Raw genomic sequence first — 25,500 nt, 5'->3', positions numbered from 1 at the left:
AATTATATTAATATGCAACTATTACTGAAGATAACATACAAATGATCAGGTCAGGTTCAAATCCTGGCTCTACTCTTTTGCGTAACCTTAACTTCTCTTTGTCTCAGTTTGTAAAATAGTGATTAAAAATAGCATGGGCCAGGCATGATGGCTCATGCCTGTAATCCCAACACTTTGGGAGGATGAGGTAGAAGAACTGCTTGAGTCCGGGAGTTTGACCAGCCTGGGCAACATAGCCAGAACCTGTCTCGACAGAAAAAAGAAAACAAAATAGCTGGGGGTGGTGGCACATGTTTGTAGTCCTAGCTACTTGGAAAGCTGAGGCAGGAGGATGGCTTCAAACCAGGAATTTGAGGCTGCAGTGAGCTATGATAGCACCACTGAACTACCTCCTGGGCAACAGAGCAAGACCCTGTCTCTAAAAAAATAGAAAAACCAACAGCAGCTACTTTAGTATCAAGAGGATTTAAAAAGATTGCGGAGTGTTTATGACAATATAACTAAAAAAGTAGGGAAAAGAACTGGAAAAATGCTTCTGTTCATTATTTCCTCCTATAATTATAAAGATAGGGCTTTAGCAACAGAAAATTTACTTTTATTTTTAAAATATGTACAACACAATGTTCATTTTTAAAATATTATTTTCTGCACAAGTAAACAAAGAGAGAAGTTTGTGGTTATATACGGTTTTCAAGTAAACAAGTAAAAATAAATTAATTAAAAAATCAAAAAGACAAAATGTAAAAATGTGCTGGAGTAGAATATGTGAAAGGGGGATCGGGACACATGCAAAGCTCAGGCTAGGACATATAGCACCAGAGGGGCATCCATGCCTGTCACCTCTGCAGTGGATCTGGGTAGGGCTCAGTCCACTGAGCATTAGGCTGTTCCCTGGGACCTGGATTCCATGTGATGGTAGTGTGCATAGCTGGACCAGACATTGCCAGTGTGCTGTCTTTGGACTGGTGGGCTCCCTCCAGCCATTGTCCTTGTATGTACAATCACTGGCAGTTCTGTCTCAAGGGAATACATATACTGCTCATAAAAAGGTATACAGATTTAAATTTAGACCCAAGCAGGCATCAGCTCAGCCATTTGAACCTGAAAGCTGTGAGAAAGATTCTGAAAATTGGTTGTGCTGCTGGGTTTGTCCTCAGGATATGGGCTGGATTGATATGAACAGGTTTGTGGCTGGACAGGCAAGGAAGTAACGATGGCATGATCAATGCCTGGTGAAGCCAAGTCTGTATGATTCTGAAGAACTGACTAGTTCTGGATCATGACATTTGTCTAGACCCTAATGTTGCCCAAATGGGGTTCCAAATACAGAGCATCAACTATCCCTCAGGCTATGGCATGGTTAGTTGTAAATCCTGAATTCATCCCCACATCGTAGGACAGAGAAGAAATGAAGCAGGTTTTAGAGGTTTGAGCTTCTACATAGTCGTCCAGGGTGAAGAGAGAGCAATGAGAAGCATTTCAGTAGCCCCTACAACAACAGAGTTGGCTTTTGTCACATATGGCAGACAAGACAGCCGAGGGAAACAGCTGGAGCTTCAAGTAGCTGACTCTGGAAATGACTTCTTGGGTGACTGCAGCAGCAGTCAACCCACTTAGCACCTATTGGTAGCTACTCATACAGCCAGGGGAGGTAATCTGAAAGACTCAGGTCATTCATTTGCAACAGTACATTTTAAATTCCATGCTAGAAAAAATAAGTACTACATGGGAGAGTGAAAAGAAGGTAGAAACATCTAAATAAATTATGTTTAAAGCTTCATAATACAGTGTTGATTCTCCGGGGAAAAATCATAATACAAGTCAAAGCTGGCTTGAAAAAGGGTTCTTAAATATTGGTGTTAGCCTGATGACAAAGAATCAAATGAGCCACTGGCATCAATAATACCAATAGATTTCATAATATTAATCGACATATACCTTCTACTGTCTAAAGGCTGGGGCTTCTTTAGCCAGTGAGCACCACATAACCAAAGGAGAAAAGGGGAAAGGGAAATGTACCCAACATGCACCATATACAAGTAAATACTACCAAAGTGGTTTGCCTACCTACAACCACTTAAGGGTTAAGACAAAAGCTGTTTGGAGCCAACTACCTGGGTTCCTCCTTTGACAGCTGTGGGATCTCAGGAAGAAGACAGTTACACTATGTTTCAGTTTGTTCATCTGAGAAAATGAGCCACCATCTAATGAGGCAGTTCTTGTTTTTCTGATAGACTAATATACCAGGCTCACAGACTTAAAGCACTTATAACACCACCTGGCATACAGCAAGCACTCAATATATGTCAGCTACTTATCATTTCCCTCACAGCACCCTCGTGAGGAAAATAAAACCCCACAGTTAGGTCAACAGTGTTTTCCACTTACAAAGGAGGCATTTTACAAAGACAGGTAATTCACTTGCTCAGAGATACAGAAAGTGACAGAAGTAAGTAAACGCCATTCTCTTTACACTGTGCAAGGCTGGCCGTGTTATTTACACTGTTACCAGCTAAGGCCTACTACAAAATAAAAAAGTCACATACCTTTCAGTGAATGACACTTCCTCAAGGAAGTCAGATTGTGCTAAAAGGAAATCAGATTGTGCTAATCTTGACGTCTCATCTCAACTCAAAAAAAAAAAAGGTATTGTTTTCCCAGGTACACAATGCTGAAGAAAACTGCTGCCAAGTCTTAAAAACAACCGGCCATCTCCAAGTGGGTTTGGTAGACCCAGGCCCTTTCCAAATCAAGCCATAAGGGAACTCACAGAGAGAAAGGGGAAAGAGAAAGGGAGGGATTGATGGGTAAAAAGACCCAAGACAACTTCAAAACAAAAAAATGTACACATGTATTTTGTCGCAAAGGCATCTGCTATGATTTATTAAACTAAGGCCAATAGCTCCCATTCTTAATGAATGAACTGGCGCATCTCCAATATACACACAGCACTGATATAGGCTCAAGGCCTGCAGGGGCCGTTGTTCCCTCTGGGAGACACCTGACAGATCACTGGTCAGTCTTAAACAGCTGGAAGCAAGATGTCCACGAGCAGATAAAATGGGCTTGCTCTTGTTTTCCCATTCCAGGGATCGAATTTTTAGGAACTGTTTAATACAAGACATTAGCTCGGGAGGTCAGGAAACCTGATTTCCAGGCCTAAGATGGTCCAGGCATCTCTCTCCGGGGGCGGGCTCCGCAAGCCGCCAGGCTGGGTGCTCCTCTGCCCGCCCCTCCCTCGCCCCCTTGGCATCCTCAGGAGGCCGGCGGCGGGAACAGGGCTGCCCCGGGCCACCTGCCATCTCCCCCGCCTCCCTTCCAACAGTTGCTTCAGAGTCGGGAGAGGCCGCCCTGGCCCCGGGAGCATGCTGTCAGCTCTTTTCTCGACTCGCTGCCCGGCCCAAAGGCGGCTGCAGGAGGGCGCGCGGCGGCGTGGGCGGCAGCGGCGGGAAGTCGCCCGACCGGACCCCTGGCGCAGCCGGATCCCGCGGAGCGCGCGCCGCAGCCGGAGGCGTGAGGCCCGGGCGGCCCGTACCCCGGCCCCAGACCCCAGCCCCGCAGCCCCGCGGACCCGGCCGACTCCGACGCCCCGCGCCGCCGCGCACTCACCGCCGCACTCGGCAGAGTACTGGTCCCCCCAGTCCCCGGACTGCGGGCTGCAGCCGCCGCCGCCCGCTGGGGCCTCCTGCTGCTGCCGGTGCTGCAGCTCCTGCTTGAGCAGGGATAGCGGCGAGTAGTGCTCGGTGGCCAGGGCGCCCGGCCGCGGCCCGGCGGATAGGACCACCAGCAGCAGCAACAGCAGGAGACGCCGGGCGGCGCCCGCGGCGGCCACAGCGCCGCCCCAGAAGCAGCAGCAGCAGCAGCAGCCGGCAGGTGCCATCTTCCCTCAAGGCGCATGTGCGGCAGCCCTAGCCCGGCTTTCAGGCCTCCCCGCCTCTAACCCACGGCGGACAGGTGGACCGTGGCAAGGGGGCGGGGCAAGGGGTAGCATTGCATACTGGGAAGGGTAGTCCCAGCTCAGCCAGCTCCGGGCCGTCTTGCCGGTGCTGGGACTACCAATCCCAATAAGTCGCGCGCGGCGCGGGTCTTCCGGTCTGGCGTCTGACGTCTTACCCGCCACAGAATCGGAAGTTCTGGGCTGCAGTCGAGTGGAAATGGGCAACGGCGGGCGGAGCGGGCTGCAGCAGGGGAAGGGGAACGCGGAAGGGGTGGCAGCGACTCCTACTGCTGCTTCGGCCTCCTGCCAATACAGGTGCATCGAATGCAACCAGGAGGCCAAAGAGTTGTACCGAGACTATAACCACGGGGTGCTGAAGATAACCATCTGTGTGAGTTGTCAGGTGTGGGGATTCCTTGGGAAGAAAATGGCGCGGCGGGACTTGGGGACAGCGAGGAGCAGGGTCCTCTGATACTGTCGTTAGTTCAGTGGTTGACATTCCCGCCCGAGAACTCAGCTATCCGACAGCGCTTTTCTCATCCTGGGGCATATTTGGGTGCTATGACCTGAGCTGGCGAATGAACCGCACAAACAGATAGATGTGGACATTTTGCAGAGAAATTTAAAGATCGAACTAGGTTGACATTTTGGTTCATGCCAAAGCTACTTCTTTCTAGCTCCTCTCTTTGACAGAGAGGTGGTACCATCCTTATCCTCCACACCCATGTTGAATTCACCTACGATGCTTTTTAAAGGTTTCATCAATTGTAGTTATTGGATGTCTACTGAGTACAAAGCGCTATTCTAGACGTTGGTGGTACAAAACCCAAAAGTGAGGAAGTAAAAATTTTTGTTTCAAAGTGTTTGTAGTTTATTAAGAGAGAATAATCTTATGTTTAAAGAGTCTACAAAGTTGGAGGTTCTTTGGGGGGTATTAACAAAGAACCTGTAACAGAGTAGACAGTACATTTTTGTCCCATTTCAGATCTTGTGATTTTCTGAGAATCTCTTTAGTAAATTATGGTCTGTAGTAATATACAAGAGAATAGACAAACTGAGTATATACCTATATAATCTAGTGTCAACCACTTAACGTTCTGGTGCATACACCCTCAATTTCCTGTTCCTCTCTCAAATGCTTCCCCTCCTTTGTCAAAATGTCAACCCTTGTAAATCCAGCATATATTGCCCGGTCTGTCCCTGAACCCCTGCAGCTGTAAGTTGCTGGGGAAAGCAACTTAAATTCGTGACCATTTACCTGACGTAGGCCCTTCATGCTTTCTGGCAATCGTTTTTCTTTCTTTCTTTCTTTTTTTTTTTTTTTTTTTTTTTTGTGATAGAGTCTCCCTCTGTCACCCAGGCTGGAGTACAGTGGGGCAATCTCAGCTGACTGCAACCTCCACCACCCGAATTCAAACAATTCTCCTGCCTCAGCCTCCCAATGAGCTGGGATTACAGGCACGTGCCACCATGTCCAGCTAATTTTTGTATTTTTAGTAGAGATGGGGTTTCACCATGTTGGCCAGACTGGTCTTGAACTCTTGACCTCAAATGATCTGCCCGCCTCAGCCTCCCAAAGTGCTGGGATTACAGGCATGAGCCACTGTACCTGGCCCTGTTACATTTCCTTAGTCCACTCACATTCCCACTCTTCATGACAATCATCACGTAACTTTTCTGTCTTTGAATTTCCCATGTGTCTTCCTGTTAAGCTAAGAAAACAGAAGAGAACTTCTAACAGATTTGCAACAACATAAACCCAATACTAGCATTTGTTACTTCTTTACTGTACTCTTTTTCTGCCTTCTGCTGGATCATTCCCACCAGCACACATACTGTTATTTCTTCCATTAAAAAAAGTAAAACCAACACCACCAACAAAATACACTTGATGCCACTTCCCCTTTTAACTTCTGCTCTTCTTCATTAGACAGCAAAGCTTCTAAGATCATTTGTACTATCCCTTTCCTAGTTTCTTTTGAACCTGCTTTAGTCAGGTTCCCACCCACATTTCATTAGAAACTGTTCTTGTTAAGATCACCACTTCCACTTTTCTAAATCCAGTAAGTTGATTCTCAGTTAATGATCAGCAAACCTGTTAGAAGTTCTCTTCTGTTTTCTTAGTGTAACTGGAAGACATATGGGAAATTCGAAGAGAGAAAAGTTACGTGATGATTGTCATGAAGAGTGGGAATGTGAGTGGACTAAGGAAATGTAACAGGGCCAGGTACAGTGGCTTATGCCTGTAATCCCAGCATTTTACCTCATTAGGCCCTCCTCCTTAATGCTGTATGTGCTTCCCAGGAGTCAGTGCACTTCTTGTTGTCTTCTTACTTCACCGGCTATTACTCCTCAACCTTCTTTCTTCTTTTGCTTCACCTCTTAATCATGCTATATTCCAAGGCGTAGTCATTGGGCCTCCTTCTGTCTGCGTGCTTTCCCTTGAAGAGCTCATTCTGTCTCATGGCTTTATTTTGATGATTTCCAAATTTATATGTCTACCCTGAACCTCTTCCCTGAACTCCAGATTCAAGTGTCCAACTACCCGCTTGACTTCTCCACTTGAATTTCAATAGACACCTCAAATACCCCATCACAGTTAGCGGCAACTTTACCATTTTAATTTCTAAGATCAAGAAACCTTGGAGTCATCCCTATTTCTGCTTCTCCTCTCACATCCCATATTCAGTTACTCAGCAAATCCTGTTCTATCTTCAAATCATGTTCAGAATCCACTATTTTCACTACTGCTGCTGCTACATCCTCGTCCAAGCCATCGTCACATCTACCTGAACTATTGTTGTAACTTCTGTCTGGTGTCTCTGCATCATCCTTGCACCTCTTCAGTCTTCTCTCCACACAGTAGCCAGGGACTGATCTTTTAAAAATGTAAGTTAGATCATATCATCCTTTTGACCAAAACTTTCTGATGATTTTTCATCCCAGGGTTAAGGCCAGAATCCTTGAACCGGCTTATAAGGCCCTGTGTAGTCTCCTGCTACTTTTGGTGTTTCTCAAACCAGGCAGCTTCCTTCCTCAGGGCCTTTGCACAATTCCTGGAGCAGGTACTAGATAGACACTATTCTATCAAGTATCTGTGTGACAGTTTCCCTTATCTCCTCCAAGTACTTTTTCAAACGTCTCAGAGAGGTCTACTCTGACTACCCTATTGAAAAGTATGATATGCTTCCCAGCTTTATCTTTGTCCATTGCACTGATCTTCTTGTAATCTTGTATATAATTGGCTTATTGTTGTGTGTCTTCTCCTACTGGAAAGTAAACTGCAAGGACAGACTTTCTGTCTCTTTTACTCATTAATGTAGCTGTATCACCCAGAACAGTGACTGACACTTAGTAGCCACTCAGTAGATATCTGTTGAATAAATGTATCACTTCCAGATCTTTAGATTAACATATGCTTGGCCATCCAGGTAGGAGGAAGAGAACAAGATCTTATATGTGGTCTAAACTTAGTAACTGTTGGACTGGTCCAATTAAATGGTCCATTTGGAAGATGATAACCACATAACTTATCTGAAGAAAAACCAGTATTTGTATATGCATTTTAATTAATAGTCTTTAATAATACAAAATAATACAAAATAGTCTTTTTATTGGCATTAAGCTAACAAAATCCCTTTGCTAAACCGCAGGTGTTTATTCTTTTATTTATGGAAAGGCAAAATAATTATTGGATAACTGTTTAGGTCAACATTCACTTCCCCCCTCCCCTTTTTTCCCTAACATCATACTCTTTCTCCCAGGAGACAGATTTTTAACATTATACTCCTTCTCCCAGCAGACAGATTTGGGAGTTATATTTGGCATGTTGAATGGTAGCACAGTACTTTATGGATTTGTTATTGTCCACAGTCATTCTGTAATGAACTGGGGTGTGTAATGGCCTTGTCTCTATCATGCTAATGCATACTAAACTTTAGCCATAATAGTGTGACTCAGGAAAAATCATTTCATTGATGTCAGGCTAAAAAATTAAACCATGAAGTGATTAATTCTTTTAAAGGCTTTCCAGCCTCTAAGATATAAAAAATAAGAAGTTTTTAGACATTAGACTGTTTGTTGTGACATAGTCTCCCGAGTTTCTAAGTGGTTACTCATACACACTTTGGTCTCTTCCCTACTAAACATGGAGTCAGCAAGATACTAGGGCTGATTGCCCACTTGTATTTTTCATCCCAATCTCCTTTCCTTTTGCTCTGCTTGTTTTTCCACTGCCATTCCTCCCAGCTTGCTGTTCTGTGTTTGTCTGACTTTCCTCTATCTAATATATCATATGGCCCTTGTTTTTAGCCAATCCTGCTTCAGCTCTTCACAATTTATTATAATTATGCCTAAAGATACAGTACTTTTAATTTGCTATAGGGCTTGGCTTATTTTAAGTGCTCAGATATTTGATAATTCATTATTACGTTAACAAAACAAAACTCCTGTAAGATTCTCCTAAGTTTCCGTTCCCTTCAGTACTACAGCATTTGACTCCCACCCTTAAGATGCTAGATTCGAAGATGAATGAGACACAGCCCTACCCTTGAGTAGCTTGAAGAAGGGAAGGGAGTGCTCCTAGAGATGACTGGGAAGGAAACAGTAAGAATATTTAAGAAAAAATTGGTTTGGCCAATTTATATTCTAAAAGAGATGTGATTTGTATAGGCATTGGAGTACACAGCAGGACAAAGGAAGTCATATCCATGTTAAGACAGGTGGTGGGGGCTGGGTGCAGTGGCTCATGCCAGTAATCCCAGCACTTTGGGAGGTAGAGGCAGGTGGATCATGAGGTCAGGAGTTTGAGACCAGCCTGACCAACATGGTGAAACCCCATCTCTACTAAAAATACAAAAATTAGCCACATGTGGTGGTGCATGCCTGTAGTCCCAGCTACTCAGGAGGCTGAGGCAGGAGAATTGCTTGACCGGGAGGTGGAGGTTGCACTGAGCCGAGATTGCACCACTGAACTCCAGCCTGGGCAACAGAGTGAGACTCCGTCTTAAAAAAAAAATAAATAAAATAAAAGACAGGTGGTGGAAGTAGCCTGAATTCCCAGAGTATGCATGGTCCTTGTGTTGTAGGGATTCTTTAGAGGAAGATTTTTCTCTTTTCAGGATACTTGTCTATAAAGTAGTAAATGAAACAGTTTGCCAAAAGAAGAAACATTTGCTAAATCTAGGCAGTCATGATGGCCCCCACCTGTAATTCCAGCACTTTGGGAGCCTAAATGGGCAGACCTCATTTGAGGTCAGGAGTTCAAGACATGCCTGGGCAACATGGTTAGACCCCGTCTCTACCAAACTACAAAAATCAGCTGTAGCTCCAGCTACTCATGAGGCTGAGGTGGGAGGATTGCTTGAGCCCGGGAAGCAGAGGTTATAGCGAGCTGAGATCCTGCCACTGCACTCCAGCCTGGACTACAGAGTAAGACCTTGTCTCAAAAAGGAAAGAAAAGAAAAGAAACATATATACTAAATTTAATAAATACAACTCCCAATGGTCTGTTTTGGATTATCTGCATTTGTTTGTTTTGTGTTTGTGTGTGTGTAGTTTTCTCTTTACATTCAAGGTGAAGGTAGAGGGAAAGGAAGTTGAAAGCAGCACTTAAGGGAAAAGCAAATAATAGAGAACAAGAAAAGTTAGGTCTAAACTGACTGAGAGGGAACCAGCAAACTTTAATGACTTCTCAGCATTTATAAAACACTCCGAATGCTAAGAAGGGAAATGGGCAAAGCACATAGCACATCACACACTACCAGAAGCTGCCTCCTTTGTTTGATTTCATATCACCCTATGCTCATCCCATTGTAGCCTTGGATGCTACATAGTCTGATGACTGTGGTCATCAAACCATATCATAGAGACATGTTTGTCTTCTGCTTCTAAACTGAGGTCCTTGAGGATAGAAACTGGCTGAAGGTGAATTTCTAGCACCTTGTAAGTTCCCGGTCCATAAAATGGCCAAGAAAAGAGAGCAATTGTTATGCATGTAATAGCCACTCCAAGACACTTGTCAAACAAATGAATGCGAAAGGAATAACAGCTGCTGTGTTTCCTGGTGCTGGTTTCTGCCTACCTCCTTCCAAGTATTGTCCAAATCTCCAGCCTTAGACTTGTAATGCTATCCAAAAATGGGTCTTAGAGAACATTTAAAGGACAGAGAGAGGTCCCCTGCCTTCTTAGGGTTTCCATTTTAACATGAAGCAGCCTCTCTGGTGTCCCAATCTTGCATGTAGAAAGGGAGGAGGTGTGTTCCACGTGAGTAGCCAAGGGAGACCTATCAAACAGCTCTTTGTCATGGACATGGAATTTCTGATTCAGGGGCTTCTGTTTAGATGCTGGCTTACTCCCTGCTCAGGTAAAGAACTCCAAAAATATTAACTCTTTATGCCTCAGTTTGATTAAGCAGATTTAAGTTTGAGGTAACAGTACATCTCCCTCCTTTCATTGGATCACTCAATAACTGGAAAACATTTCTATTTCTGTAATGACACAAATGAAGTGGAGAAACTGTTTAAATTGGGAACACATCCAATGTTTAATTACATTGAACTGCAGGGTTAATATTCTTCAGTGCACTTCATTTTTCTTCCAGCACTTTAATTAAAAGGCCAGCCTAGAATGTTTTTACACTCATCACTCTTCTATTTTATCTTCTCAAAGTTTCCAAATGTTGTGCATTTGAATTGCAGCCATTCCAGTACTCCCCCTTATCTTCAGGGGATACATTCCAGACTCACAGTGAGTGCCTGAAACCATAGATAGTACAGAACCCAGTTACCATCAGTTGGAGAATGTTTCTGTTCATGCTTTCCACCCACAAATTTAATGCCTTTTCCTTTTTTTTTTTTTTTTGGAGAGAGAGAGAGCGAGACAGAGTCTTGCTTTCTTGCCCAGGAGGGTCTCAAACTCCTGGCTTCAAGCCATCCTCCCACCTCAGACTCCCAAAGGCCTGGTATTATAGATGTGAACCATGGCACCTGGCCGTACCTTTTCCATCTTAGCACTTCTCACATTCTGTGGCCTTAATTTTTAGTTTGAAATGCCACAGCAAAACTAGCACAATTTTTTTTCTTTACAGTTGCAGATAGAAGATTCATTCTTACCATAGATCTTAATGACCTCAGCATGAGTTTTTTTTTTTTCCTTATTAGTCAAGAACTTTCATCTTTTCACTTCAGACACTTTACAGCTTCTCTTCAGCTATCCAAATTGCCAGCATCACTACTATTGTGCTTTGGGGCCATTATTAAGTCAAATAAAGGTTGCTGGGCACGGTGGCTCACGCCTGTAAACCCAGCACTTTGGGAGGCTAAAGCAGGTGGATCACTTGAGGTCAGGAGTTCCTGACCAGCCTGGCCAACATGGTGAAACCCTGTCTCTTCTAAAATACAAAAATTAGCCAGGCATGGTGGCATGCTCCTGTAATCCCAACTATTCAGGAGGCTGAGGCAGGAGAATTGCTTGAACCTGGGAGGTGGGGGTTGCAGTGAGCCGAGTTCATGCCACTGCACTCCAGCCTGGGTGACGGAGCAAGGCTCCATCTCCAAAAAAAAAAAAAAAATGTCAAATATGGGTGACTTGAACCACAAGCACTGCAATACCCGATCCTCAATCCTGATAACCTGAACAGTGACTAAGTGCCTTAACAGGCGGGGAGCATCTGCAATGTGGGCACACTAGACAAAGGGATAATTCACATCCTGGGCAGGGGAGCAGGACAGTATGCAATTTAAAACATGATTATTTCTGGATTTTTCCATTTAATATTTTCAGAATGTTGTTGACCTTGGGTAACACACTGAGGAAAGCAAAACTGTGGCTAAGGGAGGACTGCTGTAGTTTTATAAAGTGAATAGTAGCATTGATGCAACTCTGTGAATAGTACTGCTTTAGAGGTCACATTTCTAATGAGTTTGTGTATACCTGCATTTTTTACGTTCTAGTAGTGTTGGGATTTGGTAACATGATAATCACATGTGTCTAGAGAATCTGAACTCTTAAGTAGGCGACCTTTCGGTGGGGAAAAAAGGCCATTTAATATGAACTGCTAAGAGCCAAGGGAGCCTTGATTTTGGAACCTAGAGCAAGGCTGCGGAGCCCAGTTCCTTGGACACACAGCCCAGCACTCTCCATTGTCCCTACTCTAGCAGAGGAAGACCATTTTCTTTTTATATCCTTGATGTTACTGGAGAGAAACCCAGGCTTCCCCTGTTATCAGCCCCCTCGGGATCACTGGGATTTTCCCCATTCCTTACCTACTTGCAGCTCTCAGTAGTTCTGGGGACAAGGTGACTTTGCTGAACACTTTTCTCCAAATCATGTACCAAGAACCATAAAGTCGGAGCCATCTAGCCAAGAAGCAACAATTTATCAATGACAGTGTATTATAAATGTATTTATTTTATAACAATTTGTACAAATTGAAAGTAGAATTGCATATACAGTCTCTACAGATTGAAAGTAAAATCTTCTGGAATGCTTTCCTGCCTAAACTTAGTCTTTTTTTTTTTTTTTTTTGAGGCGGAGTTTCGCTCGTTACCCAGGCTGGAGTGAAATGGCGTGATCTCTGCTCACCGCAACCTCCGCCTCCTGGGTTCAGGCAATTCTCCTGCCTCAGCCTCCTGAGTAGCTGGGATTACAGGCACGCGCCACCATGCCCAGCTAATTTTTTTGTATTTTTAGTAGAGACGAGGTTTCACCATATTGACCAGGATGGTCTTGATCTCTTGACCTCATGATCCACCCGCCTTGGCCTCCCAAAGTGCTGGGATTACAGGCTTGAGCCACCGTGCCCGGCCCCTAAACTTAGTCTTTAAATTAGATATATTTTTAGCTTCTTGAACCTGAGGTTAAAATATTAATATTCCTACCCTAGAAGATTATATTTGGTCCTTTCTGAAACCACTTCTTATATAGATGAATATTCTGTGTCTGAATGGACATTTATATAAATAATTGTTAATATGGCCATATTGCTATATGTGTCCAAAATAGGATCTGCTGTTTTATAATCCTTGAGGATTTCAGAAAGTATACATTTGCTTGTTCTAATATTATCTTGCATTATTTCAGAAATCCTGCCAGAAACCTGTAGACAAATATATCGAGTATGATCCTGTTATCATCTTGATTAATGCTATATTATGCAAAGCTCAGGCCTACAGACATATTCTTTTCAATACTCAAATAAATGTAAGTTGTGATCATTTTATTTTTTAATTTTATTTGATGCTGTTGCATTTTAAAATAGTAAGAATTTTAAAACAAAGTAAAGAATATTATAAAAGGATAAAAGAAATTCTAACAAGAGTGATTCTTTTATTGCAACATATCTGGAAGTTTCTAGAAATAACAGTTGTTGATTTTTAAAAGGTGCACAATGCTTAGTGAGTGTTTAAGAATGTGGTCACTGGCAGGAAACAGACAAGCCATAATCTGAATTACCTGCTAGTAAATTGAAACAGACATCGCTGCTTTTGAACAGAATACAATTAGACATATCCAGGAAGGGAGAGGATTATATCTAAATGAAGTAACCAAACATTAAAAGAAAAATGTTTTTAAAAAAAATTTAGCCAGGCACGGTGACTCATGCCTGTAACCCCAGCACTTTGGGAGGCCAAGGAGGGCAGAGCACGAGGTCAGGAGTTCAAGACCAGTCTGGCCAATATGGTGAAACCCCATCTCTACTAAAAATATAAAAATTAGTTGGGCGTGGTGGTGAGCACCATTGCACTCCAGCCTGGGTGAGAGAGTAAGACTATGGCTCAAGAAAACCACAGTTTATTGCAGTTTATACTTTGCTATTAAAAGAATGTATAAGGTAAATAACATTGTTTAATAAACATGATTTATAAAGTTGATTTTTCAAAATATACTTTTAGTGTATTGAAGTGTGAACTCTTTAATAGTATGGGTAGAGTTGACAGATAACATACAGGACAGTCAATTAAATTTGAGTTTCATATACACCATGAATTAATTTTTTAGTATAAGCATGTCCCAAATATTGCATGGAACATACTTATACAATAAAAATTTATTTATGGTGTACGTGAAACTCAAATTTAACTGGATGTCCTTTTATTTTATTTTATTTTATTTTATTTTATTTTATTTTGAGATGGAGTCTTACTCTGTCACCTAGGCTGGAGTGCAGTGGCATGATCTTAGCTCACTGCAGCTTCTACCTCCCGGGTTCAAGTGATTCTTATACCTAAGCCTCCCAAGTAGCTGGTATTACAGTTATGCACCACCACGCCCAGCTAATTTTTGTATTTTTAGTAGAGATGGGGGTTTCACCATGTTGACCAGGCTGGTCTGGAACTCCTGACCTCAAGTGATCCACCCGCCTCAGCCTCCGAAAGTATTAGGATTACAAGCTTGAGCCACCACACTCAGCTTCTTCCTCACTTGGAAGATTGAGAAATTTGATGGAGGAAGTTCAACCTAAAGGAGGAATACTTAGAAAAAAGCCAATTTTTGTTGCCTAGTGTTTTTTATTTTAGCCAAAATTTCAGACTCTTAACTTCCAGGTTTTAGTTGTTCTTTTTTAATATATTGAGTTATCCGGCCAGAGATTTTTTTTTTAATTAATGTTCAGATTTATAGTTTCTTATTCAGTATCATGAAGTCTTCAGATTAAATCTGTTCTCTTATTGCTGATCCCACATATACATGAACACATAAGTTTTTTGCTTGATTCTGTGTAAAGGACAGAAGTCAAAAATATATAATGAAAGGTGAACTATTATTTAAAGCAGTGATTCTTAACTATGGTGCACATTAGAATCCCCCCAGAACTGTTTTGAAATTTAGATGTCTATGTTTTACTATGAAGATTCTGAATCAGGACTAGGGCTCAGGCATTTATATTTTGAAAAAAATCTCCCCATGTGCTGATGGACATTGCTAATTAAAACTTACTGATTATAAAGTGACTACAATTAGCCACTTAATTGGGGAGTTCTGAATTTGAAAATTGACTAGGTGGGACACCACAAATACCTCGCTACATCTGTACCAGTTGATACTAGTGCAACTGTTTCCTTACCTAACTGAATGACAATGTCTTTGACTATCAGATCCATGGAAAACTCTGCATATTTTGTTTGCTTTGTGAAGCATACCTGAGGTGGTGGCAGCTTCAAGATTCCAACCAGAATACTGCCCCTGACGACTTGATCAGATATGCTAAGGAATGGGATTTCTATAGAATGTTTGCGATTGCTGCTTTAGGTAAGGAGATCTCAGGCTTTCCATTCTTAGTTAACTATTGTTACTTAACTACTCTGGTTAAATCTAAGACATGTGGTCTTAATCATTGGTAAGAAGAGCTAGTTAATACAGGACTTGAGATGAAATTTTCAGTTCTGCCACTACTATCCTATGAGGTGAGTGTGTTTGAATCACTTGCTTTTTAAAAATTTGTTACCACATATATGGTATGGGAATAGTTAGGCTTATCAGATTAGAAAGTTTCCTAAAATGTTTTGAAGCATAATATTGTTGATAAAATTCCTTTATTTTTATTTTTTTTGAGACAGGACCTCACTCTGTTGCCCAGGCTGGAGTGCAGTGGCATAGTCACGGCTCACTGCAGCCTTGACCTCCTGGGCTCAAGCAGTCCTCCTGCCTTAGCTCCCCAGGTAGCTGGGACCACAGGCATGTACTACCACACCATTACCTCCAGCTAATTTTTATATTTTTTGTAAAGATGGAGTCTCTCCATGTTGCCCAGGCTGGTCTTGAACTCCTGGGCTTACGCAGTCCTCCCACCTCAGCCTCCCAAAGTGCTGGGATTACAGGTGTGAGCCACTGTGCCTGGCCTATAAAATTCTTAATGTTTAAGTTTTGATTATCCAGTCTGAACGCTACCTAGGTCCTATCTTTATCAATAGAGATGATTACCAGACATTACCCAATGTATTATACTAATTGCATTATACTAATACAGTGTATTTAATAGAGTTCAGTGTTTTTTGTTATTTATTATTTACCTGACAGCATGCAGGGAATTTGGCTAGCCCCTAAAATTTCTTAAGTTCAGGAAGTGCTTTTCAGAATTGGAATTTATGACTTAAGTTACCATTTTCCTATTGTCAGAATCATGTTGAACTAATTTCTGTTATTTTATTGCTAGTTCTCTGTTTCTCTGCTTCTCAACTCTTTGATTATAATGAAATCTTACTTTAGTCATACTAAGTCTCCAGTCCACTCCAGTACCATATCTCTAGACAGTGTCTTCTTTTATCCTCTCTTTTTCTTTATCTGCTCTCACTCTTTTGGTCATGTAACCTATCTGCTGAGAACTCTCAAATGTCCATCTCTAATCTAGACCTTTCTCCTGACCTCCAGACTCTGCATCGATCTGCCTCCTCAACATCACCAACTGGACATCTAATAAATCGCCATACCCATAGCCAAGTTCCTCAACTCTCTGCCTCTATCACAGCCTTTCCCTTCTCAGTTGTAAGTGTAACTCCATTCTTTTAGTTGCATTAACCAGAAAGCCTTGCAGTCATCCCTGACACCTCTTTCTTTGATACACCATAGTCAGGTCATAAGGAAATTCCGTTGGCTCCACCTTCAAAGTACTTGTACTATTCTACTACTACTACTCTCCATTCCCCCCATGGCTGCCACCCTGATGCAGGCCACCCTGGCCCTCACCTACATGACTATAGTAGCCTCCTTGTTTGCTAGTCCAGTTCTCCAACTGTGTATTTGCCCACTACACAGAGTAATCCTTTTCAACGAAATCAGATCATTTCACTGTTGTGCTAGAACACAGTAGCTCCTCATTTCACTCAGAGTGAAAGCTGAAGTCTTTACCATGGGCCTTTTACTGGGATCTGCCCCTCCCAGTACGTCTCTCATTTTACCCACAGCTATCATCTCTCATATCTACTCTGACCTTCCCTCTCTAGTTAACTTGCTTCAGAAACACTGGATGAGCTTCTACCTTAAGGCCTTTGAAGTGGCTCTTTCTGTGCCTGGAATGCCTGTCCCCTTGATGCCCAGATGGCTGCCTCCTGCGTACCCCTCAAGAGTTTGCTGAAATGACACTTTCTCAATGAAGTGTACCCTGATCAACTACCACCTCCCTGACACTCCTGACCTCCTGTTTCTGCTCTACTTTGTGTTTCTTATGGCACTTACTATTTACTATATAACAGAAGTTATTTATTATCTTTTGTTCGTGCTTTTCCCCACTAACATATCAACCGAAAAAGGTCAGGGCTCTTTGTTTTGGTCACTGTTGTAGCTCAAGCTCTTAGGGGTCTGGCCCATAGGAGGTGCTATAAATATTCGCTCAGCTGATTGAATGAATGATTGCATACATTCATGTACGCACTCTAACTTGAGCAAGTCACCATCAGTTAGACTCAGAGATTATTCATTCACTATTCATTATTATTCATTCCCTTAAGAAATAGTTTTAAAATACTTATTAGGTGCCAGTTACTACTTTAGGTGCTAGAGATATATCCATGGAAAATACATAGAAAAATCTCTGCCTCTGTTATTTAATTACTAAGACTTATGACAGTTTAACCACCATGATGTCCAGTCTGTCGATAATTTTATATACAATTTGGACTTTTCAGCAATTTAAAAATAATGTTTATGTTTTCTTTATTATCTTTTTAGATAATATTTGAAATATACAAGAGTACGTTAACCTTTATATCTTACAAAACATAATAGTACTAAAAACATCCTTGAGCACATCACCTAGACCAAAACTAGAACCTAATATAATTTTAAATTTCAAAGCCTCTTACATTTTTTTTTAATTATCATTATTTTAAGAGTCAGGATCTTGCTTTGTCACCCAGGCTAAAGTGTAGTGGCACAGTCATAGCTCTCTGCAGCCTATAGGTGCTGGGCTCAAGGCATCCTCCTGCCTCATTTTCTTGAGTAGCTGGGACTACAGGTACTTGCTACTGTGCCTGGCTAATTAAAAAAAAATTTTTTTTTTTTGTAAAGACAGTATCTTACTCTGTTGCCCAGGTGGGTCTTGAACTCCTGGTCTCAAGCAGCCCTCCCATATGGGCCTCCCAAAGTGCTGAGACTGCAGGCATCAGCCACTACTCCTGGCCCCTCTTAAAATTTCTAAAGATGTCCATATTTTTTATATACTATTAAAAACTAGGCTTGTTTTTAAATGGTTTGGAATTCCTTTAGCAACTACTCTATAGTGGATATTTTGATGCTTAATCAGAAGTTTCTTTGTACTATTACTTAACGGTTTTATGTATCTTAGTCTAATCCCGAATTAGACCGTATAGCCCAAAAGGAGTTTATTAAGAATATCTTGGCCAGGCGCAGTGCCTCACGCCTATAATCCCAGCACTTTGGGAAGCCGGAATAGGTGGACTGCTTGAGATCAGGAGTTGAAAACCAGCCCGGGCAGCATGGCAATACTCGGTCTCTACAAAAAATACAAAAATTAGCCGGGCATGGTGGCATGTTCCTGTAGTCCCAGCTACTTAGGTGGCTGAGACAGGAGGATCGCTTGAGCCCAGGAGGTCAAGGCTGCAGTGAGCCATGTTCATGCCACTGCGCTCTTGCCTAGATGACAAACTAAGACCCTAACTAAAAAAAAAAAACCTTATATAAATATAGCATTTTATAATTTAAAAACTGCTTTTACAGGAGTTATTTAATTTTCACAATCAGCTTCTGAGGTAGGTAGGTTAGGGGTTCCCCTATCTATAGCTGCAGAAACATAAATGCATAGATTTTCCCAAAGTCTCGCAGTGGGTCGGTATCAGCAGAGACTGAGGAAAGTCTCCCAGCTCCCCTTCAGTGTTTTCCACACCACAGCATTCTACATGTAGGTAGCAGCTCCTACTGAACTGACCTGATCGATGAGAGCCTGAGGGCTGGTGCAGTTCCATAAATCCTAAATTTAAAAGATGTGGAGTTATCTAGTCTAGCCTGTCTGGTCCAAGAAATCTTTCTGTCTAGACTCCTAAGAGATGGTGTAGCTTTGAGTGTTTCCAGTGACAGGAGACAACCCACCGTTGTTAGATGGTTCTTGTTATTTGCCATTCATTCAAGGAATTCTTTATTACTTTATTATTATTTTTATCCAAAATCCAGGCTTTACAATCTACCTGAGTAGATTCTTGTAACTGACAAGACTTTTCGTTATTTTGAAGGGAGATGGCGTGTCTCCTTTGACGAATGCATCACATTTCCTAGAGGTTAACCATCCTCAATTATTTTTATTGATCCTTATCACCCACCTTTGGAACCTCTTTAGTTTGGCTACATTAAGTTTAAAAAAGAAGATAGTTGTTTCTGCTGTAATATAATATGTGTGTTCCAGAGAAACCTGATTCTGCAGAAACGTAAACTGCTAATAACAGAGCTTATATGGGAAAAAACAAAATGAGGGACTGACCACTCAGAATGGATGCAGTTGGGTAATCAGATGAATAACAATCCTGTTGAAAATTACAGCACAGTTAAATGTTAAATTCCCAGTTAATAAGAGCTGAACAGATTGTGCTGTGTTCTGTCTGTAGGACACAGTGGAACTATTGCTGCTAATCTGGACTCTGTCTTACGAATACTTTCTGGAAGTATAAGGAATTGCATTTTAAGATGTTACTAAAATGAATAAGGAAATCTTAATTAACAATATTCAAAATTTGTGTAGATAATAGGCACTTAAATAGTGGAAGAATTCACAAAGAAAAATGTCTTCCTGTGTTATCCCATTCTCAGGGAAGGTCCCATCTGTCAGACTGAAACGCCTCCATTCTCCTGTTTCATTCTTTGGAGATCTCTTACACTGAAGATGTTGAAGCAGAATCTTATTTCCTTCAAGGGCCTTCAGAAAGTTGATGATTACAATTCTAATGGAGTTACTTTTTCTTCAGTAGATAATGTTTCTGAAATTATATCAGAAGGATCTGACACAAAATCCAAGGGTTTATTTTAAAAGAACAAAAACAAGGGCTGGGCGCAGTGGTTCACACCTGTAATCCCAGCACTCTGGGAGGCTAAGGTGGGTGGGTCATGAGGTCAGAAGTTCAAGACCAGCCTGGCCAAAGTGGTGAAACCCCGTCTATACTAAAAATACAAAAATTAGCTGGGTGTGATGGCGGGTGCCTATAATCCCAGCTACTTGGGAGGCTGAGGCAGGAGAATCATTTGAACCCAGGAGGAAGAGGTTGCAGTGAGCCAAGGTCGCACCATTGCACTCCAGTTTGGGCGACTATGCGAGACTACATCTCAAAAAAAAAAAAAGAAGAAAAAGATTGTGATCTTGAGAAAGCATTTCTTAAGAAGTCAACTGATAAGCTGTAGTTTGGAATTGTGATTTATTTGTTTTTAGGGAGATATTTTTTGTATGGAGACATTCATACTTTAATTTTCCATTTTCTCTTTAGAACAAACTGCCTATTTTATTGGCATTTTTACCTTCCTGTGGGTAGAACAGCCCATGACAGTGAAAGAAAAGCCCAGCTTCATTTTGCTGCTGAAAGCATTATTATTATCTAGCTATGGAAAACTCTTGCTGATTCCAGCTGTCATTTGGGAACATGACTATACACCTCTGTGCCTCAAACTCATCAAAGTATTTGTTCTTACATCAAATTTTCAGGCAATTAGAGGTATGTTGATGTGTTTATTCTGCCTTCTCAGCTTTCAACCCATAAAAAGTTTAAAGCCTTGTTTCTAGTACGCAGTTTTTCTATAATCTGTTGAACACTGGCGTTCTTTATTGTGTAGTAACAATACCTAACACTGCTATAGCGCCTTATACATAGCAGGTACTCAGTGTTCTTTACATTTAACCACATAGTACTTTATAGTTTTTTAAATGCTCTCATATGTATCATCTGTGTCCTGTGAGGTTAGTAGAACAGCCATTATTTGATTTTATGAATGAGCTTCTGGGGCTCTGAGGGTTAAGTGACTTGTTCAGAGGTACATGGCCAGGCATTTATCAAGTCAGGAGAATGCTGAGTATCTGCCTGTCAATCCAGGACAATTGCTACTATACCAGGAAGAGTAGCCCTGTGTGTCTTCATTTTTCCTATACATTGTACAAAGTGCTATTTTATTTATTTGAGACAAGATGTCATTCTGTCACCCAGGCTAGAGTGCAGTGATTTATCACAGTTCACTCCAGCCTTGACTTTCTGAGCTCAAGTGATCCTCCCACCTCAGCTGAAAAGCTAGCCACAGGTATATGCCACTACCCTCAGCTAATTTTTTTGTAGAAACAGAGTTTTGCCATGTTGCCCAGCCTGGTCTTGAACTCCTGGGCTCAAGCAATCTGCCTACCATGGCCTCCCAAAGTGTCGGAACAGGCATGAGCCACTGTGCTTGGCCAAAGCTCTATGTTAAATGAACATTACACTTTTTATCCGAGCGCTTGTCCTCTTGCAAACTGTGACACTGGGAGTACCATTTCGTGGTGTTGTTATTCTCTTACAGCCTTAGAATTGTTTTGTGTTCTCCTTTGATATTGACGGGAATCTGCCACTTGATTTGAGGAGGAGGAGCTCAGTGTTTTGTTGTAAACAGAGGCTTTGGTTTTTTAAAAACATGTACATGGAAAAGTGCGAGAAGGTAACAGCATAGATTAATAAGAACAAATACTGATTTTCTAAAAACAGTTTTACAAAACAATTCATATTATTCCAAAATTTACATGTCAATATCATTTCATTAATTCTAAACTGCCTTCTCTTTTCCAGTGACCCTAAACATCAACCGAAAGCTCTGCTTCTTGGCCGTGTTGAGTGGCTTACTGCTGGAAAGCATCGTGGTCTACTTCTTCCAGAGGATGGAATGGGATGTTGGAAGTGAATGTGCCATCTATAAATCTCAGGACTTCTAAAGAGGTACTGCAAACATGTAGTATTCATGCATTCAGACATGTAGCCTTCTCAAATTAGACAGATGTCATTGTAAAAGAAGTCGGTGCCCTTACATAACCCATCCTCCAGCATCTAATTGCCTCTGGGTCACCCTCATCTTCCTCAAGGACTTTAGTATGTGGCTCCCAGGGGTCTTCACTTTAGTTCCTTTTGTCACCTTCTGGGACATCAACATCCATGTTTTTGTTGCTTCTAGGGCCCTATTCTCACAATTCTTCTAACACCTCCACTCCTACTGATTCTACTAGGATTGCAGACTTTAAAACTGTCTCCTACCCTTCCCAACCATTCTCCATCCTCCCTTTCCCCATGCCAGCTTCTTGCTGCCTTTCTCACCTTTAGTCTCTCATCCTCTCACTTTCCTCTACTTGTGACCTGCCTTGCCTCTTTTTTATCTCCACCTGCAACCTGTAGGCTGCTCTGAGCTATTCTCTTTTAGTACCTTGACATCCATTAGCCTCTTGCCTTCCATCATACATGCTTTGCTCAGGCTGTTTGGGTGAGTTGCCACCTGTCTCCTAGAGAGCCTTGCAGTGTTTCCTGAACAGCCACCCCTGCCAGTGCACAGAAGCTCAGCAGATGTCGTGCTGCTCTGTGCCTTCATACTCACCTCCAATGACCCTCCCATCAGAGGGCTATACCTCGATTGTTTTCTTCTGGTTGTCCCCTGTGTCTGCTCTCACTTTGCTGAGGATTGAGACCTCCGTAAGTTCCTTAAGCTTCCCTCTTCACTTCAGGTCCTCTTCAGTCTTCCTCGTTCTTCCCTCCTTCTCTCCTTCCTGTCTCATGTTGTGCTCAGCTTCCTCTCTGGGGCTGTTTCTGACCTTTGGGTGTTCCCCTTTCTCCAGTCAAGCCAGACTGTGGACAGCAGCCTCTGTGTTAGGAGCAGGATCTTAGGCAGGATCCCGGGTGGCTGGACCAGAGAGAGGAAAATCCAGGAGCAAAGGAACACAGGCTTCCATCAGGGAGAGTTGAGGCTGTGCTTTGGTCTCTCCCTCCTCATTCGGTGATATCCTCCTTGTGAGTAGCTGCTGGAAAGCTTCTTTGCCTCTCCTAACATGCCATCCTCCACTCCTGTTGCCTCAGTCTTCTCTCTTCATGCCCAGCTAATCCTTTTTGGGTCTTCAGACATATTGCTCTCTTTCCTCTATAGCAGCTGACTCCCCTCTGTACATGCACAGCTCTTCATTCCAGAACAGATGATGTAAGCCTGCTTCCCATTTCTTCACTACCTTTCCTCCTTGTAAAACATACTTTCTCCCAGAGTCTCCTGAACCTATGCTCATAAAATTCACAGGGAGGGCAGGGCACCGTGGCTCATGGCCATAATCCCAACACTTTGGGAGGCCGAGTCAGGAATACAGCCTTAACCCAGGAAATCAAGACAAGCCTGGGCAAAATAGTAAGGCCCCATCTCTACCAAAAAAAAAAAAAAAAACAGCTGGGCATGACTCCTCCTCCTCCCTAAGCTCTGCTCCAGAAGCCTCTGGCTCCTGGCTCCCAGTCCGTTCCTGTCAGATCTTTCTTCTCTGATGTCCTTGCCTGTGCCAGATTTCTGTCCTCAGCCTTCTTCCTTCCCCACTCACTGTGCACATAACTGTGCACTTTCCTTCCAGGCCTCATACCTCCAACTTCCCCTCTCTGCCAGGTCCCCTGCCTCCTACCAGGATGGTCCTGACATTACCTGGAGTATCCACAGCTCTGATACGGATATTCATGGTACCTACACTCTCCTGATGAAGCAGAGTCCTTTCCTGATAGCTTTCTCTTGAAATGTTCCTCATCTCTTTTCACCCAAACCTCACTCTCTCCTGCCTAAAGGTTCTAACATGTCCAAACAAGCCTTCAACCCATACTGCTGCCATGGAAGTCTTCATGAAGCACCATTCCTGGGGCCTTCTGAATTTTTTCCATCATTTCTGATTGCTAACATAGGAGTTTCTTGCCTCTTTCTGAAGAATGTCTTTAGCTTCCTCTAAGCATTAGTGTGGCCTTCCATAATTTCATCCTAATTCTTCTCCCCAGACATGTTCCTACTTACGTTCCAAATCCAGTACAGGTCTTCTCTTCTCCAAACTTGCCTTATGCTCTCTCTAGGTCCTGCAGGGCCTTCTTCTCCACCTAACCAGATACAGTCGGCTTTGCCTCTCCATGGAATAAGCGAAGAGTCTCCAAAAACTCGAGTTGGCAGTGCTTACTCCTCCCGTTGACCTCCTAGTGCTCAGCTGAACACTTACAGCAGTCACATGCCCAAGAGCTTCTGACATTGTCCCAGGGTCAGATCTTTTGTTTCTACCTTCATAAGTGCATCTGCTTGTCCAACAGTCAATTATAATCTATAGTTAGGAAAATAAGGTCACCTATCTTTAATCACTTGAACGCCATTACCCTGTTTTTTATTATCTCATGTTTTATACTTATCTATGTCTGATATTAAAATTTCATGTGTTTATGCCTCACTCCCCCGGCCCGATCAGCAGTCTGGTGCTGGGAGAGGCAGGCCTTGGGTTCCTTTGTATCTACCTTAACTCAGGGCCTGCCCTGGCAAGTGTCTGTCAGTTTGATTTTCAGCAGAATGTGCCATTCTAAATACATCCTTTATTTTTCACAGTTTTATTCTTCTTTACTATCTGTGGCCTGACCAGCTGTATCTGAAAGAGAAAAGACATGAAATACAAACCAACCTCCTCATTTCTGTTGAGGAAAATGAAGCAAAGTTTGGAAACACTTTCTGAAAAAGAAAGCAGTGATAGTAGCAGTGGATACCCACCCCCACAAATGCACCCAAGAGGCAACTAAGCCGTTTATTTAGAGATATTCAGTCACACATAGAAATACCCACATAGACACAAGGAATGTTGCTGCAGAGATTGACTGACATGCAACAGGTGAAGATTTATACGTTATATTACAAGCCCAGGTAAGCGCTCCTAATTCCTTCACACATAATAAAACATCTAGGTTTCATTCCTGTGACATGTTTGTATTTAAATGTTGTTACTGGCTTAAAGTATTTTGTGTTCTTTACATCAGAAACGCTTTTAATAAAGTCTTTCAGAATAAACCAAATTTTTGTAAATTTTCAATTCAGTAATTAAGGTACTCTTTAAAATTGGATTATCCAAAAATAAATGACACTGAAAACCTCTGAGTTATATGCTTTACTTTACAGAGGTAAATTACATCTGAATAAAGCTGTAATTAAAAATAACACCTCTCCGCTTTCCACTCGCCATTTCATTCGTTTGTTCTTTCAATATTATTCATGCCACAGGTATTTACTGAGCACCTGCCATCTTTGTGGCAGACCCTGTGGTTACAGGAGTGAATAAGACATGGTCCTCTTGAAGCTTACCAGGCAGTGCTAGATTCAGAAGTGTGAGTAGAGAATCACAGTGCGGTGCAATGAAGAAGTGAGGATAGGGTGCTCAGGCAGTAGGAACACGTATTGCAGCCTTTGAAGTTGGGAGGGCTTTTGAGAGGAAGGGGAGAGGAAAGGAACTTTCTAGTATTCCTGCTGGAGAGAAGAACATATGCTGAATTAGAGGGTGGAAAGTGTGTCAGGGGGTTGTGCAGGGCCTGAAAGTACCCAGACACCTGGGCAAGGCTCAGCAGTAGGGGCTTTGCAGTGACAGTAGGAAATCA

The 25,500-nt window shown here is 42.3% G+C and overlaps 2 protein-coding genes across 12 annotated transcripts in view; one reads left to right on the top strand and one right to left on the bottom strand.

Annotated features, from left to right (window-relative positions):
* The window catches only part of TTC13 (tetratricopeptide repeat domain 13), a 75,831-nt gene extending 71,930 nt beyond the window's left edge, over positions 1–3,901 (bottom strand). For all 10 annotated transcript variants that reach the window (XM_035281316.3, XM_035281318.3, XM_035281319.3 and 7 more), the window contains exon 1: positions 3,610–3,901. In XM_035281316.3, coding sequence (XP_035137207.2) covers positions 3,610–3,880 — 271 coding nt within the window. In that variant the 5' untranslated portion in view covers positions 3,881–3,901. The remainder of the gene's footprint in view (positions 1–3,609) is intronic.
* Positions 3,902–4,142: 241 nt separating this feature from the next.
* On the top strand, positions 4,143–24,924 carry ARV1 (ARV1 fatty acid homeostasis modulator). 2 transcript variants are annotated; one of them, XM_002760903.6, is made up of 6 exons: positions 4,143–4,328; positions 13,019–13,138; positions 15,031–15,184; positions 20,356–20,580; positions 21,673–21,819; positions 24,467–24,924. In XM_002760903.6, the coding sequence occupies exons 1-5, from the start codon at positions 4,155–4,157 to the stop codon at positions 21,813–21,815; spliced, it is 816 nt and encodes a 271-aa protein (XP_002760949.1). In that variant the 5' UTR covers positions 4,143–4,154; the 3' UTR covers positions 21,816–21,819; positions 24,467–24,924. The 2 variants fall into 2 exon arrangements, with proteins under 2 accessions (XP_002760949.1, XP_008984057.1); XM_008985809.5 differs by lacking the exon at positions 13,019–13,138.
* Positions 24,925–25,500: the final 576 nt, after the last annotated feature.

The sequence above is a fragment of the Callithrix jacchus genome, chromosome 19 (assembly GCF_049354715.1).
Source record: "Callithrix jacchus isolate 240 chromosome 19, calJac240_pri, whole genome shotgun sequence".
NCBI classification, from domain to species: domain Eukaryota; kingdom Metazoa; phylum Chordata; class Mammalia; order Primates; family Cebidae; genus Callithrix; species Callithrix jacchus.
Note: the sequence above shows the minus strand (reverse complement) of the source record. Positions and strands in the feature narration are given on the sequence as shown.